Consider the following 17577-nt stretch of genomic DNA (forward strand, 5'->3'; position numbering starts at 1 on the left):
CTGAGATTTCAGATTGTCTCCCTGGCTCCACCACTGGTTCTGTCTGTGATGTGGGGCTGGTCTTTTTGTTTCCATATCTGTAAATATGGTTGTAATAATGTAATAAAGGGGTTGGACCAAACGATTTTTCCCAATTTTTTAAGCTTTTTATTTTCAAAATACAGTTTTCAACATTCACCCTCACAAAACTTTGTGTTCCAAATTTTTTCTCCCTCCCTTAGATAGTAATTCAATATATGTTAAACACGTGTAATTCTTCTATACGTATTTCCACAATTATCATACTGCACAAGAAAAATAAGGTCAAAAAGGGAAAAAATAAGAAAACAAAAAACAAGCAAATAACAAAGGTAAAAAGACTGTATTGTGATCCACATTCAGAATCCACAATTCTCTCTCTGGGTGCAGATAGCTCTCTTCATCACAAGACCATTGGAACTGGACAGAATCACCTCACTGTTGAAAAGAGCCACATCCACAAGTTTGAGGTTGCTGCGTATAGTATTGTCTTGTTGACGAAAAGATTTTAAAGGCCACTTGCAAATTTCATATTCCTTCTCGTCTATGATTCCAGACTCAAATATCCAGCCTTTGATAGAGAACTGCCCATGGTTCTTATTCAGGGCATGAAGTTCCTGAAGATTTCTTCACTTCTAGCTCAAAAGCAGAGAATTATGGGAGCGAGCCAGGGTTAGAAATACAACAGACTTTTGGGAGAAGAGGCGTGTAGATATGCTGCTGAGTAAAGATGCCAGGATTTGAAATTCATCAGTTAACAAATGAAACCTTAGCTTTCCTATGACCAAAGGAGATTGAACAGACTTCTTACCAACTGGATTAAGAAACTGCTGAAGAATTCAGATTTCAAATCTGAGGTTTTATACAGTGCCTCAAAGTATTTTTTCAGGGTAGGTAAATGCCTGGAGGCCCTCTGTTGGATTTGGAGATTTTGGTGGTGGTTGTAGGGTTTTTTTGTTTGTTTGTTTGAGTAACAGGCCAGGATAAATAGAAATGTTAGCATCCCACTAGGAAAGAACAGCTCTTGAGAACTTTACGGCAAATATTTTGATGCCAGTAACTCTGGCATCTGCTCATAGACACACTCCCCCACCCCTACCTCTTTCAGGGATCTTGTCCTTACTGGGTTTGTATCCCAAGGAAATCTAAAAGGAGGGGAAGGACCCACATGTGCAAAAATGTTTGTAGCAGCTCTTTCTGTGGTAGAATTAGAAAATGAGTAGATGCCCATCAACTGAGGAATGATTGAATAATTGTGGGATATGAAGATAATAGAATATTATTGCTCTATTAAAAAAATTAACAAGCTGATTTTAGAAGGCCTGGAAACACTTACATGAACTGATGCTGAGCGAAACAAGCAGAGTCACAGTACACAATAACAGCAAGAATATATGATGATCAACAATGAAAGACTTGGTTCTTCACAGTGGTTCAATCCACTGTGATCCAGTAGACTTTGGAGAGAAAATGCCATCACATCCAGAAAAAGAACTAAGGAGGCTGAATATAAATCAATGCATGCTATGTTCACTTCTTTTTTTTTTTTTTAAATCTCTTCTATGGTTTTTCACTTTTGCTCTGATTTTTCTCTCCCAACATGATTCATAAAGTAATGTGTATGGAAATTAAAGAAAGAATAGAATTTAGTGCCTTGTTAGTATTCCGTTCCCTTAACTTAATTTTCTTGAAAGCTTCTTGTATTGTTTTCATGAATTTCAAAGTTGAATTGCAGGGTCTTTTGCTATTCATCCCTATTTACAATTATTTGCTTTTTGTCCAATTGCTTGTTTGCTTTTTCTTACGAGGATAGGAAAGAGATTGATGATGACAGAAGCATGTTTTCACAGATTTGGGAACTTCCTAATAAGGGAGCTTTTATGGAAGTCAGCATCTTCCCTGCAGTTTAAGGTCCTACAGAGTGGCCTGAAATAATTAGAGGGTAAGTGACTTTTGCAGGGTTTTTTCATCACTATTTTCCTGAAATTGGGATTGGACATTTCATTTTTCAGAGTTCTTCAGTACTTAAAGGGTTTTTTTTTTCTTTATAATTCTGTTATTGGGTGAATTGTTCTTGTCTGCTTGCTTTCTTCTGTATCCATTCATACTATTCCCCATGAATAGTTTCTCTCTCTGAAATCATCCCTTCATATTTCTTAGGGTATTTCAGTTTTTATTTCTCCCATACCATTCTGCTTCCCTCCATCATCTCATCTAAAAAACTGAGCCAAGGCTCAGATCTAAGCATCCTGGATTTAACTGCTGTAGTTTAAAAAAACTCTTCAAGGCCTTGTTAACTTTAAAGAATAGCACTCTCTTGTCCCTGGATATAATTTGGGTTCATTTGCAGTCCATCTGGCCCTAAAATGAACCCCAAGAATGTTACCTGTCCCTGATGAAAATCTTACTTCTCCAAATTGCTCTTTATACTGTGATGCCACAATTGGATTAGTGACTTGTGGGGGGGGGGGCACCATAAAATAAAATTCCTAGATTGGTAATAGCCTTCTAATACTTGCCAAAATGACTTTCCTGAAGTATGGATCATATTCTCCTTCTTTCCCTACTTAATAAACTCAGATGGCTCCATTATCCATACTCTAGGATCAAATATGTAAAGGCCTTTGTTTGATATTTAAAGCCTTTCACAACCAGACCCCTTCCTGTCTTTCTAGTCTTCTCACATTTTTTCCTCCCCTCCAAATGTAAAGCCACAGAGATAGAAAGTGGTGTATGTAGGCCAATTAGGCTGGACTGTGGAGTTTACACAGTGGAGTAATCTTTAATAGGGCTGAAAAGATAAGTTGGGGCTGGGTTGAAGAGCTCTAAATGATAGAGAAATTTATATATTTGAACCTAGAGGTGGTAGGGAAGTTGTTATTGTTATTGTTATACATCCAAATCTTTGTGACCCTGTGAGCTGTGCATGGGATCTTCTTGGAAAGACACCGAAGTGATTTGTTATTCCCTTCTCCGGCCCATTTTACAGATGAATCCAGGACATACAAGCTTAAATGGCTTGCCTAGGGTCACGCTGCTAGTGAGTATCTGAGAAAGGACTGACTCCAAGCCCAGCTCTCCATCCACTGAGCCATGCAGCTGGCCTGATAGGGAGGTACCAGAGTCCATTGGGTGGGGGATTGATAAGGTTAGATCTGCAGAGAACTTTGAGGCAGGAAAACCACCTCAGAGATTACAGCAGTTGCTAGAAGAGAAGTGATGGGGTGACTATGGGAGAAGAGAAGACTTTTGTGGGAGCTTCTATGAGGGTAGAAGTATCCAGACGACAACTGAATTGGATAAGTGGGGTGCAGAGCGTCCTGGAATGGTGCTTTGGGCTCCCAAAGGAGAAGCAGCCCTCTTCCGTTTGTACACCAAGGGAAAGACGTCATGGAGACGATGCTTTCCTTTCTTTCTTGCCAGTCCTCTCACTTGTAGTCAGAAAGCTTCCTCCTCCTTGAGGTTGGGTTTGCTTTGGAAGCCCTGGCCAGAGAAGCCTGGAGGAGGACCGCTGGCTGGCTCTGCTTTGTCAACATGCCGGAGTCAGCCTGGAGACGGGGAAGCCACCCCTCCCTCCTTCCTCTCTGCCTGGCTCCAGCCCACTCTGCACTTGGGCTCTCTCTCAAGGGGCCCAGTGTTTCTAAATGAGTTACGGCTTCTGTGCCTTTCTCGCCTCCCGAGGGCAGTGACCGCGCTTTCTTTTCTCTGCAAACCTTCCCCTGTACAGGCAGGCACACAGTGGGCGCCAGTAAATATTGGTTGATGACCACGAGACAACTGCTGGTTCTAATCTTGTCTCCTTTCAGGCCTGTTTTGTTCTTACTTTCCTCACTCTGTCTGTACCCCCTTCCCTTCCCCAGGAAGGACCCAAGCAGAAGCTGGAGACCCAGATCTCTAGCTCCCCTTCCTGGCTGCTCTGGGGGTGGGGAGGGGGAGGGCAGAATTAAGACCATAGTTCCTGCTGGGCAGGCTTCAGAAATCTCTTTACTTTGGGTGACCTCTTACTCTGCTAAGGGCATGAAGTCCAGGGATGGAGAAATGATAGGATCTCTTTTGGTTAATGTGAGCTGATAGGTTAGATGAGATCAGAGCAGAGATTCTTAACACTTTTATGTGTGTGTTGGACCCCTTTGGCAGACGTAGACTATGGACCCCTTCTCAAAATGTTTTAAAATGCATAAGATAAAATAGAGAGGATTAGAAAGGAAACCAATTATTGTGGGAAAGCATTTTTAAAAGGTATATACCCCAGTTTAAAAACTCTAAGACAGAGAAGGAATGTTACTGTTGTTCAGTCCTTTTCAAATCATGTCCAGCTCTTCGTGACCCCATTTGGAGTTTTCTAGCTAGAAATACTAGAGTGGTTTGCTGTAATTCCTTCTCCAGCTCATTTTACAGATGAGGAAACCGAGGCAAATGGGGGAAATGACTTTTTCAAAGTCACACAGTCAGCGTCTAAAGCCAAATTTATACTCAGGTTTTACTAACCCAAGGCTTGCTGTGCCACTGTGCTATCAATAAAGTTGTGGAGGCCATCACTCAGGATGATCATCCAGGTCAATGTGCCAGTGTCCTTAAAGAAGGAACAGTCAGAATTAGTCACTAAATTCTCACAAAATAAGGTTATTAACTGAGATTTACTGTTATTGTTATTCCTGTTTCACAGTTGAGGAAACAGGCTAATAAAAATTAACTAGTTACACATCTAGGAAGTATTTGAAGAGGGATTTGAAATGGGGTCTTTCTGACTCCAGATCCAGCTCAACACTGGCCTCATCCTTCAATCCCTCATTGGCTGGAAAGTTCTGGGGGGAACATGCAGGGGAGGATGGGATGGCCTAGTTTTTCTTACATTTGCTTCTAGACACAGAGAACTGTTGAAACTGTATTTATAGCTGGTGTGACCAGGAAAAGGAAAGACTGTGAGTGAGTGCATGTATCTGTCTGTGACTGTGGCTATGTGTCTGCATGTTTGCTAAACATACCAGGATTTATCCGCCCTAGGAATATGGGCTTCCGGAGTAGTCACCTTGGGAGCTGGCAGTCCTGCTGCTTTCAGCTCAAAGTGCATCTGGCAGTAATTCCTCTCTGAGAATCTTTTTCTGTGCCAGTTTATGAGTCACTGGGGGTAAGACTCCTCTCCTTTTCTTGGCTTTATAATGACAGCTCTGTTTGGACCCACAGTAGTATTACTCATCTTGGTCACTCATTTTCATTATTGTGCTTAATTATACAAAGTGTAGACACCAATTGACTCAGTGGAAAGTTTGCTGACATATCCCAACTTCTGTGATCTGGCCAGTCATATGACCTCCTTCAGATCCAGTTTTTTCATCTGTAAAATGGGGATATAAATAATACTATTTATATTACAGGGCTATTGCCCTGTATTAGAACTTAAATTGCTTTCTGTAATGAATCACAGTAAATAGGGATCTTAGCATTTGAAGGTGCTAATTTCATTCCCTCATTGGACTTGTCCAAGATCACATCAGAAATCCAAGCCATCCTCTAAGAATGTGTATTTCTCAGGACTAAATAAATTTAAAAGGTGTGGATTCTGAAAAGGAATTAAGGGGTTTATTAAAGAAATAAAAAGTTTTTTGTTAGAAATAGTGGTACAGTTTTCCCCCACAATCCCGTAAGAGATGATGGCATTTCATGATCTTCAACCATGTAGTATCACTGAGGGAATACTGGAATTTAAAAATGAATTTTTTTCCATGATTTTATTTTCAGGGAATAGCTTAGATCCTTGTAAACTCTGAAAAGTATTACAAATATAATTTAGTCTACCTTCTTTCTCCCATTTCCTGAGCCTACCTATCCCTTTGACCATCTGCAGTTTTCTATACAAGATTTATATACCAATAATTAGTTCCATGAGTTTTCTACCCACCCAAATATTAGTCTGGACAAGTCATTCTTCATCCACTGGGTTTTATGTGTATAGACTCTGTTAGGCCCCAATATTTTTTTTTCTTTTTACTTTTTAAAATTAAATTTTAGTTTATTTTCAAATTAATTTTTTAAGTGGTTAGGGATCTTCCTTAAGTATGCTGTTTAGTATTGAGGCAGTCAGGTGGCACGATGGTTAGAATGCTAGGCCTGAAGTCAAGACAACTTGAGTTAAAATCCAGCCTCAGACACTTATTAGGCTCTGTGACCCTGTGAAAATCACTTAACCCAGTTTGCCTCAGTTTTCTCACCTGAGCTGAAGAAGGAAATGGCAAATCATTCCAGTATCTTTGCCCCTAAATCCCAAATGGGATCACGGAAAAACAACAACAAACAACAAGGAGTATTTCAGGGTTTGATGCAATCGGGGCAGTGTCATTTGCAAACAGAAGTATTTGGAGGACTTCATCATCTGTAGAGAGCTCCTCTTCCATTTGGACTCTGCACTGGATGCCCACTATATGCACAAATGCCTTTTGCAAGTATGTGCCCTCCCTGTTTTAGAACTCATTTCATATTAATAATCAAAGTTATCTCTGATGTTTTTATGCAATGGAATCTTTTCTGATTTTAATATGTGTGCAAGAGACATAATTGAGAGTAGCTTTTAAGAGATCTTTTTTAATAATAATGTTTTATATATATAATAATCAGCAACCATTAAGTAAAATGGACTTTTAGTCAGTTGTGACTGAAACATTGTTTTGTTTATAAAATTTACCTGCCTATTCCTTTCATGTATCATCATCTTAGCATTGTACATGGCATTGCCTGGTTTCTTCTCTTATTTTTTTGTGCTACAATATCCCAATTTTCTGACAATAATACTGTTTCCTCCATCTTCCTTCCTTCTCAGTTTCCCTCCATTAGAGTGCTAAAAATTGTTATGAAGTGTTATGAATTGTTATGAAGAAAAAATAGGTAATGAAGGGCCGGGCCTACAATAATAGACTTTTAATTTATTTTGGAGGTAGTCAAGGTTGGTGGCTTGCCCAAAGTCACATAACCAGTTAGTGCTTGAGGTCACATTTGAATGCAGGTCCTCCTGACTCCAGGGCCAATGCTCTATCTATGGCAACACCTGGCTATCCCTCTAAAGCACTATAATAACTAAGTAGAGGAGTTTGGGACTGAAAGAATAGTTAGTAAGCATTAAGAAGCTAAAGGACATTTATAAGGTAGAATTGATGGGACTTGTTGACTATTGATGAGAAAATAGGAAAAGTCAAAGATGATGAATAAAATACTATTGTACCTTAAGAAACGATGAAAACAATGGTTTCAGAGATATCTGAGAAATTTTGGATGAACTTACCTTACGCAGAGCAAAATGAACAGAACCAAGAAAATAATTTATACAATAGCAACATTGTGGAGACAAACAGTGTTGAAAAAGTTAAGAACAATGATCAGTGAAATGACCCACCATAATCCCATTTGTTAAGTAGAGATTGTTGTTTTTCTCCCTGGTAATGGGTGAGATGGGGAGGTAAGAAATTAAATGTTGATTCTTAAAAGCAGACTCTTAAAAAAATCTCAGAATTGATATCCAGATTTTGAATCTGAGGAAGAAGAATAAAGAAACTGAGAGGGAAGCCAGTCTGTTAGCATATGGAAGGCAGAAACTCATTATTACTTCACTCTTCTTTCTTGTAGCTTTGTTTGGTCACCATGAAGCTATCCCAAGCACCCCAAAGTCTTCTGTTGACGCTACTATGCTTCCTGGGTATTGCTTCCAGATCAAATGCATCATCTCTTGGGCCACCAGCCATCACTGCTGCCTCCTTCCTTCAAGAACTCATGCATCGCTATGGTGAAGCAGACACCCTCACCCTGCAACAGCTGAAGATCCTGCTCAATCACCTCAACGTGGGAGTTGGACGGGACAATGTTACCCAGCCAAAGCTGGAACAGAGGAATCTTTCTAGGGTAAATGTGCTTTCTGTCTAATCCAACATAGGAAGGAGTAACTGGCAAAAAGATTAATTCTTCATCTATTTGTCTGTAACACAGAACTACTAGTCTGCAATATTGCCTTAATAGTAACAGTAATTCACTTTCCTCTAATCCTTTAAAGTCTGCAAAGGATTCTCCTCAGAACAGTATAATACAAGATATTACAAAAGTCTTATTGCAATTTTAGGCTATCATAGCTTAACATTTGAATTTTGTAAATGGGGAAGATTAAATTTAGAGAATTTTATAGCATCAGAATTACAAGAGATCTCAGAGATTATCTTGTTCAGGGATCCCTAATTGTTTTTATGTCATGGATCCCTCTCAGTCTGGTAAAGCTTTTGGACTTCTCAGAATCATATTTATAAATGCATATAACAAATAATACATTGGATGAAAAGAAAACCAATTATAGTGAAATAGTTATTAGACTTTAAGGAAAAAAAGCCAAAATAAATTTATTGAGGTCAGGTTAAAAATCTCTGATCCAGTCCATTTTACAGCTGAAGCAGTTAAAGATCTAAGAAACAAAGCAGCTTGTTCAAGGGCACATAGCTAATCAATGGCAACTCTATACCTAGCACAAAGAATATAGAAAGAGAGATGGAATGTTTACAATGCATTTACTATGTGCTAGACACTGTTGCTACATGCTAGGAATTCAGACTTTGGGAAGGAGCATAGTCCCTACCTTGAGAAATGTACATCTTATTGGGGCCAGACAGCATGTAAAGGCAAGCTGGAAAGTAGAGGGATGGGGATGTGCCCGTTTTGGGATCTTATTTAGTAGTAAGGAGGAAGAGAAAGAGAAGTTTGGAGTTGTTAGCAAAGTGTAGCATGTGAGACCCTCCCCTCCTACCCCTGAGATAGTGACCTGGGAAGAAAGGAGGGCCTCATCTGAGAGATCTCCAGGTTGAGAGGGCTGTTTGGAAGCAAGAGGGAGGATCAGAAATCCAGAGAAATAAGTTGGGTGAGAAGAGTTATGATATAACTCCTACCCGTAAGAGTAAACCTAGATAGGCTTGGAAAGCAAGACTAACCACCTGTGAAATACCTGAAGTATATGAAGTAGTGCTAAATGAAACAGTTCAGATTATGAGAGACTTGTTATTGTTGTTTGTCCTTTGTTCTTGAAGAGGACTGTGACATTGGGGGGCGGGGGGTGCCATGACATGCAGGTGAGTTGGACTTAAGGGAGGAAGGGACCTCACTTTCTCCTCTGGAGTCCTTCAGGTCTCAGCGGCCAGACATAGATCAGGGTGACTGGAGATGGCCCTCCTAAGAGCCTTTGGAAGAAGAGGAAGTCCCTACAGTTGAGTCCTTAGAAGGAAAGCCATTCTAGGCCAGGGAAACAATAGAGAGCATTGAAGTAATGCTCACGATACCTAGGATTGATATGGCACTTTGAGGGCTGGGTAAAGAGAAAGCTTTGGAGTCTTGGAGCCCTGACTTTAGAATCATATCTTTCAATATAGCCTGGTTTTATGACCAAGGAAAATCGATTCCCATCTCATTGTCCCAGCTAAGTAAATTACAGATGTTACTGATCTCTATTCCTGGAAGGAGTCTGTACTTTGAGAGTCTGCACAACACTTCCACTTGTATGTCATTGATCCTCAGAGAAAACCCTTCAGATGGGTTTTACAGATACTCATTTTAGAGATAAGGAAAACAAAGATCAGAGAGGGCCACTGAGCTAGAAAGTCAGTCAGGTTAATATTCAAACTCGGGTCTCTCCTGACTACAATTCTAGTAAGTTTTCCACTGTGGCACACTTGTACAATATGTGATATGTTCCTGGGGGAAGGGAGGGAGAAAAGTAAAAAATGGCAGTGGTCAGGTCAGCCCTATAAAGGGCACAAAAAGGGATAGGCTGCTCCCTTGTGCCTATTGAAATTCTCTTGCCCTCTCAAGAGCAGGGTGACTATGTTTGGGGATGGGGTTTGCAGCTGCACCATAGTAAGGGTCAGTTCATTAGCCAGAGCTCAGGGGAGCACCAGGGATGCCCCCAGCTTGTGAGGGCCTGGGAGGTGCTGGAGGGGTTGGGCTCTTTGGGGGCCGAACTGGGTGGCTCTGGATGCTGGGCACCTCTTCCATGCTGCTTATTGGGTAAGTCGTGGTGAGGATTGCCTTAGGCTTGTCCCTGCTGACTCGCCAATTTTGTGACTTGAGGCTTCTTTCTGGTGCTACCTTTGCTATGAAGACTTCTCTGACTTTTACGTTCTAGAACATACTTCATTCCCACTCTCAGAAGTGAGGGTCCTCTCCTTTCTCAAGATCCTTCTGACCTAATTCTTTCTTTTGCTGCCATCACACCTCACCTTGTTTAATGTGTGTTTATCTCTGTGGATGCTTTCTCTCTCTAAAACCATAGAGTGTAAGCTTTAGGAAGCTAAGGAATGTAGTGGATAGTGTGGGGCTCTTGACTTTAAATCTTGCTGTGTGATGTAGTATATAAATAATAGCTGTGTGATACAAGGAAAATCACTCAGCTTCTCCCAGTCTGCTTTCCCATCTGTAAATTGGAGATAATAATCTCACCTTCAGATTTCTTATGAAAAAATGAGATAACACATGGAGCAAAACTTAAAGAATTATATAAATGTTTGCTATTATTATGAGCAAGCTCTGCGTAGTTTTTCATTTTGTATCCCTAGTGCTTTGTGAATAGTAGGCACCTATGCTTATTGAATTGGATCATAATAGAAGATTCACATTCCTGCGGAGAAGTGAACATAAAAGCCAGAAACAATAGTAGTAGGTGTTAGAAGGGTGGCAACTTATGAGTTATTGTGAAACATGCTGTAATTTTCTGTATTCTCAATTGTTTCTCAAAATTGAGTATAAGCAAACTTGACATTCAAAAAATGCTCAATTGTGTTGGAACAGACAAGCATTGTAGCCGAAATGGTTGTACATGGGTGGGGCCAGGTCATGGTGAGCCTTGACCCATCCTAGCTGTTTTTTAATGAAAAGGGTGGGAGAAATAAGAAGAAAGTGGGAAATGGGATGGGGAACCAATTCATAGCTGACATCTGGATGCAATTGGCTTCTAGAAGGAAAGAGAGTTCTGGGCTTTTAAAGCAATTTTATCACAAAAGAAATTGAAAAATTTTTAAGCTTTTCTGAAAATGGGAAACTTCTTATTTTTTTGAAAGAACTCTGAGTGAAGTTTCTGTTTAAAGAAAAAGCAAAGCTTTTGGACTCAAAGGGGCTTTTATTTTGTCTTTCCTCCCAACCCCACTTTTCTCCCCAGTGTTTTAGCTCTTCAGACCTCTTTGCTGCCCATAATTTCAGTGAGCAGTCGAGGATCGGCAGATCTGAATTTCAGGAATTCTGTCCCACAATCTTGCAGCAGCTAGACTCTCGAGCCTGCACCTTGGAGAACCAAGAGAATGAGGAGGACGAGCAGACAGAGGAAGGGAAACCAAGTGCAGTAGAAGGTAAGCAATTGGTGAGAGGCAACATGTCTGAGGCAGCCTCAGGCTTCCCTAGCATTCCAGTTGTACCACCAGAGGTGGTCTGGGGGTGCAGCCCTAGCGAGTCTCCTGATGGTGCTGGTCTTTCCCCTTCCTAGTGCCTGTCTATCCCAAAGTAAGATGATGGGGAGAGCAACAACTAGTCCACCAGTCATCTTCTCTCTTCCCGATTTTGACATAACAGATTGTTGAAATCACATGATAAACCTGGTTTGAGGCCTTTAATTTCTTGAGAGTTGACTATTCCTATCTGGCTGGACTTTACCAATGAACCACAAAGTAATGGCTTTCTAGCAGCCTAAGCTCTCCTTCAAGGCCTTCCACAGTCTGGCCCCTTTGTTCCTTTCCAGGCTCAACTCCAGTGACTCTCACAAATACTCTCCACCAAACTACATGTTGTACCCTGGTAACACATTGGACTTCTGTGGCCTCCCCTTTCCCTTTATGTCTTCTTGGAAATTCCTTTCTGTTCACCTAAATCCTGCCCAGTTCAAGTCCTCTTCCTACTCCAGCCAACCTTGTCCTTCGTTGACCACTCTAGCTCACACACATCAGCCTTTCCCTCTTCTAAAATCAGTCATCATCAGGCTTACTCAACAATCATATATTGCCTTGTGATATCTCTCATATGGTCTATTGTTATCTTTTAACTCACTATTAAGGTTCAAATTGTAAGGGTTTATTTCCCAAGTCATGGACTGGTTGTGGTCTGCTTTGGTGGAGACTCCTCATACTAAGAGCTCTTCCACAATGACAATTCTCATTAATTTGTATTAATATTGATTTTTTTTCATGTGTTTATGTCTTTAGTCCCCAAGTTGACTGTAAACTCCTTGAAAGTAGAGACACTGTGTCTTTGACTTTTTTGCCTCTCCCACAGGTCTAAACTCAGAGCAGGTCTTACTCAAGGGTTGGTCGGTTGGCTCCACAAACATGTGGGTGTTGGACAGGGCCCTCCTCCCCAGGAGAAGTCCCAAGAGTCCTCTGCCACCTATTGCCCCTGTACTTGGTAACCAGGGCTGCTCTCTGTTCTTGTTCCTCCACAGTGTGGGGCTTTGGTTTCCTCAGTGTGTCCCTGATTAACCTGGCTTCTCTCCTGGGAGTGTTCATCCTGCCCTGCACCAAGAAGACCTTTTTCAGCCGGGTCCTCACTTATTTCATCGCCTTGTCCATTGGAACGCTGCTCTCTAATTCACTCTTCCAGCTGATCCCAGAGGTGTAGTAGACCAGAAAATAAACAAACCAAAATACAGTTTTCTCTTTGCGTCGGCAGCTGGGATTTCCATTAGCTGGCTTTTTTCCTCTTCATTTCATCTCATTCACTCACCCAATCGCCGTTCAGAAAATAAAATCTCTCTTTTGTGCTGAGCCTCAACATTAAAGATGTTTCTTCCTGTTGGATCTCTAGGACCTTCTCTTATTTTTCCACACTCCCAGGAAGCTTCCAGGTTTGCCTCTGGTCTCTCCAGGTAATGTCAGATGCAAGGTTCTTCCATATTCCTTCTCTCCCCTTCCTCTATTTGGAATTCCCATATACTTTGGCTTATCAATTTTTTTGTCCAGTCCTGTGATTTCATCAGCATAGAAAACTCCAGTTGTGGAAATTCCTTCCTCTAATACACGTCAACAACTCCTCTGCAAATTATAGCCAACAAGTTGCCTTTGAGGTATTTAAATATATCAAGAGGCAGGCTGGCCCGTTATGGTATACCTGGGATCTACTATTCCTCAAAGTCTCTTATGGGAACTAAAAGTGCAGCTGGTACTTCTGGAAACTTCCTGCCTCAGGTAAATGTAAACCACTAAGGTCATATGTTCCCTTGGTTCTTTAGTACAGCCCTTAATTCATGATCCTGGTGTGAGAGTAAGGGTGACTACAAGGAAGAATCCTAAAAAAAAAAAAAAAAAAATGAAATGTGGATCTGGAAAGGAAGAAATAATGGACAAAAGGTATTTTCTAGTTATGGTCTTCAATTGAAGCATTCAGAGAGAATACAAGAAAGAGAATACAGGGAAAGTTCAAAGTTATTTTGGCAGTACCTGACTACCTAGACCTTGCATCTTGACACTTTCCTGATATAACTGGCTTCCTGATGGCTTTTTGGGGCTTTTGTGAATTATGAATCGTTCATTCATTTTTTTAATTATGTGATTTAAGAACTGCAAAAATGATACCCAATTTGATGATCTTCCTAATGGAAGGAAAGTCTGCTTTCCTGCCTATGCCAAGCACAGTGCCTGCGAGGAATAAGTTTTTTTTTTTTTGTTTTTTTTTTTTTGAGGAATAAGTTCTTAATAAATGCTTGCTTACTGTTAATTGACTAGTCTGGCCCCTACTTGCTCTTTGTAACAGAGTTTCATGCCCTGGACAAAGAGAATTTGGAAATCTCTGAACATCTGCATTATTACTTTTAAGAATGAGGTCTGTGATCAGATAAATTTTTCCTTGGGTTAATCCCTATGCAGTAATTCCAGGAAACTCAGTTTTGAGTCAAGGGCAGGTGAAGTTTTGTCCCTTTTCTCAGGGAAAAATTAAAAGCTGCTTGGCCTATAAAGTCCCTTTCATCTCTTTAGGCCTTTTGTAGATTGCCTACTCTTCCAACCTCCCATTTAAAGTCCCTATAACATAATTGAACCCCTAGATTATAAAATTATAAGGCTTTCCATTCCTATAGTAGAGTGAAGACAGAAAGACATAGGGTAGCATCTCTCATATGCCCACCCAAGATACAAAGACTAATGAAGCTTTTCTGTTTAACCTAAGGTTTGGCAGTTTTGGTCAATGCCAGTTGAAAAGACTTCATCAAATGTTTCCAATATTTCCCTTTCTACCCCACTGTCATCCTAGGCAATTCTCATCTCCTTGGGTGATTGTTTTTACAGTTCTAAAAGCTTGATTTTGTTTTCTTATTTGAAATGCCTTTTTTACCTAATTAAGTGGAAATGAAAGGATTGTGCACATGCTCCACTCCTGTCATGGTTCACAGATACCATTTTCTGGAATCCTGATAACAACCAGTTTTTGACACAACCTGATTTAAGGTGGTGGCTGTACCTCAGAGTCTATGAAGGAACTGGGACATGTGTGACACTGGGAAATGTTGAAGGAGAAATTGTACAATGATCTGGGCGGTCCTAGAGCTCTGTCTTCTAAATTTAGGTCTTCCAAAAAAGAAAACTAGCCAAGTCTAGAATATAGGATTCTGACTAATGTGGGAAGAGGCCCTAATTCCTTGTCTACTCTTCTTATTCCTGCATCTTACTATGCTTACAAATTTTGTTTGTATTTACTAGCCATTACTTATCCATCAGATAATAGTAATATGTTTGAATATATACTAGAGATTGAATTTACCAAGCAAAAGTACCAGGAGTTCTACCTGCTTCTGTCTGCCCTTGCTTCTGCAGAAGCAAGAGGTTTTAGGTCCAAAAACGTATTCGGTCATAAAGAAGACTCATGATACATATAACCACACTATTCATCCTTCAGAAATTGGCAGGTGTGATTGTAAGAGCTTTTGCGAGAATCACTTGGAAGGAAACAGGAACCTAAGCTACAGAGCTCAAAGGCCGCCTTAAAACTCCTCATTGCAATCTGATAAATTTATTAAATTTTTTTCTAACTCAAATCACTAACAAACATTCTGTTTTCTCTCTCCCTCCCTATTTCCTCCCCCATCTTTGATTCTCCTCTCTCCCCCTCCTCCCATGAAACTCCTCTGTCCCTCTCCATATGTCAAACAAACCCTTTCTCTTTCATTTCCCATTTTCAATCTTCTGAAACTATGGGTTTATATTCTTTTGGGGCCTTCTCCCTTCATCTTTAACCCTTGGGTGGGGTTGGCCACGCGACTGCAGTGTGGGGATACGGTCTGCTCTGCGTGACCGTCATTTCCCTCTGCTCCCTCGTCGGGGCCAGCGTGGTGCCCTTCATGAAGAAGACTTTTTACAAGAGGCTGCTGCTCTACTTCATAGCTCTGGCGATTGGAACCCTCTACTCCAATGCCCTCTTCCAGCTCATCCCTGAGGTATGCCGAGGACCTTCCCACATGGGAGGAGGTCTGGTCTCGGGTGGATGGGTGGGCTCTAGTGGGGAACCTTCCACTTTCATGGAAGGTGTGGAGAGAACTCTTGAGTCCTGCTTTTAGCCTGAATTAGGACTCAATCTGATAGAATCAGATCTCTTGGTGCTCTCCCTTGATCCCCTACTTGAGCTCTGAGTTCTCTTTCAACCACAAATAATCAGTTCCTAACAGTGTAAGCTCAACTCAGAGGTCTCTTTGGTTTCCGTTCTGTTTGGTTTCTGTAGTAAAGAAGTAAGAGAGAGATCATCAGAATTTGGGTCTTTCTTACTTAGCAGTTTCATTCTCTTGTTTAGAAAGGTGGATATAGAGCAAAGGTGATCCAGATGAGGTCATTCATGGTCAGGATTTACATGTGTTGGTGGCACCTTTGCCCCCTTGCACATCTGGCATGCTCTCCACAGTGAGGAATTGCAAATATTTATAAAGTTCGGTTATCAGCTTCTGAGATTTGATTTTGGTATAACCAGATCTTACCCTGCCTCTCCAGCTCATGAGATTTTTTTCAGTCAGTTGTCTCTGACAGATTTGGGCCTAGCAGTAACCAAGGCAGACACAGAATCATACAACTTCGTATCTGTATTTGTTCAGCAAAGTGTTTTCATGCCTGTTTTCTCCACATGATGTTTATAACAACCTTGTGAGAGATAAGGCAGGTAATCTCCTTTTAGAGTTAGATATTTAGACTCCTTCCTGGTGCAATGACTGCAGACCACAGCTTATTGATGTTGAAGAAGAGATTAATCACTTATATCTTACTCAGCATGTCTTTGAGTTAATTTGGCTCTCTTTGGTGACATGACTTTTCATTCTGTCCACAACCATTCTGTACATCCAGGTCACTTAATGACTGTTCAGGCTTATTAATATACAATGATGTTATTGGAAAAAGACTGGGAATTGCTCCTGCCTTTTAGGGAAACTCAGATAAAAGGTGTGTCTCCTGAGAACATCCAGTAAGTCAACAAGATATAATGAACCTGTTTACATTTCCTGACTTCTAGTCTTGTCTTCTTTCCATCAGATTCTGCTTGCTTTCTTAGTGTAAATGGGAAAATGCAGGAAGAACTGAAAACAAATACTGAAATGTGCTAGAGTTAGTAGTCTAGTTTTTCATTTGTCTGCTATGTGCATTTGTGCCTAGGAAGGGCTATAAGTTTTCTGGAATAATGAGGAAATGGATTTCCTCTTATAGGTAGTCTGATTTTTATTATTTCCTTTTGTATTCCCAGATAGTTCAATAGGGACACTTTCTAAGTAAGAAGAAAAGACAACACGTTGACATTCCAGTCAAATGGAGTTGATTGCTTAATTGGAGGAGCTTAATGATGACAAGTAGTACGTACTTTGAAGGGAAAAAAATAGTGAGATATTTTTTAAAAGCATTTTTTGCCAAACTAGGTGCCCATGGTGGTATTATGCCCAAGGTCACAACCCTGCAGTTTCCCTGTTTTCTTATATAGAAATAAGCTATGTCTTTAAGAGAACTTTTCTCATAAAGCATCTCTGAACAGACCTAACAGTCTTGTGTCAATGAAACTCCTCTGTGTGTAGTTTGGTAGTTTTACATTGCTGTAAAATCACTCTTTTGTTATGGGTCTACAGGCTTTTGGATTCAACCCTCTAGAAGATTATTATGTCTCAAAATCGGCAGTGGTATTTGGAGGCTTTTACCTCTTCTTCTTCACAGAGAAGATTTTGAAAATGCTTCTCAAACAGAAAGACGAGGTGAGGCTGAAGGGGCTGGCAAAGGAATCTCTCCTAACAAGGTTCTTCTCTCAAATAATTTTTACTTATTTTATGTTCTTACCATAAGTCCACCACGTTGAACTTTCACATTCCTCTCATGGTATTTTAAAGTATGTCTACGCCTCACCATCATCACCACCACTACCACCACCAGCAGCAGCAGCAGTGGGAGGGAATTTGAAGGAGATCTAAATTAAATAGTGATTGGCCCAAGCTGACAGCTCTAGTTCAATAACATGAATATATTAACATTTTTTTAGTCTTATTCTATTTCCAAATAGCAGTTATACTCAGGGTTTTACCTACATGGGTTGAGATGTAGAATAATAATGTTT

At 40.5% G+C, this 17577-nt stretch overlaps 1 protein-coding gene across 4 annotated transcripts in view; it reads left to right on the forward strand.

Annotated features, from left to right (window-relative positions):
- The window catches only part of SLC39A14 (solute carrier family 39 member 14), a 77601-nt gene that overhangs the window by 53479 nt on the left and 6545 nt on the right, over nucleotides 1–17577 (forward strand). For 3 of the 4 annotated variants that reach the window (XM_031950875.1, XM_031950874.1, XM_031950877.1), the window contains 4 exons: nucleotides 7633–7905; nucleotides 11189–11375; nucleotides 15270–15439; nucleotides 17099–17221. In XM_031950875.1, coding sequence (XP_031806735.1) covers nucleotides 7648–7905; nucleotides 11189–11375; nucleotides 15270–15439; nucleotides 17099–17221 — 738 coding nt within the window. In that variant the 5' untranslated portion in view covers nucleotides 7633–7647. Of the gene's footprint in view, nucleotides 1–1902; nucleotides 1961–7632; nucleotides 7906–11188; nucleotides 11376–15269; nucleotides 15440–17098; nucleotides 17222–17577 lie in introns of those variants that run through there. The other variant, XM_031950876.1, reaches the window with a different exon arrangement.

Source organism: Sarcophilus harrisii, chromosome 2 (genome assembly GCF_902635505.1).
Source record: "Sarcophilus harrisii chromosome 2, mSarHar1.11, whole genome shotgun sequence".
NCBI classification, from domain to species: domain Eukaryota; kingdom Metazoa; phylum Chordata; class Mammalia; order Dasyuromorphia; family Dasyuridae; genus Sarcophilus; species Sarcophilus harrisii.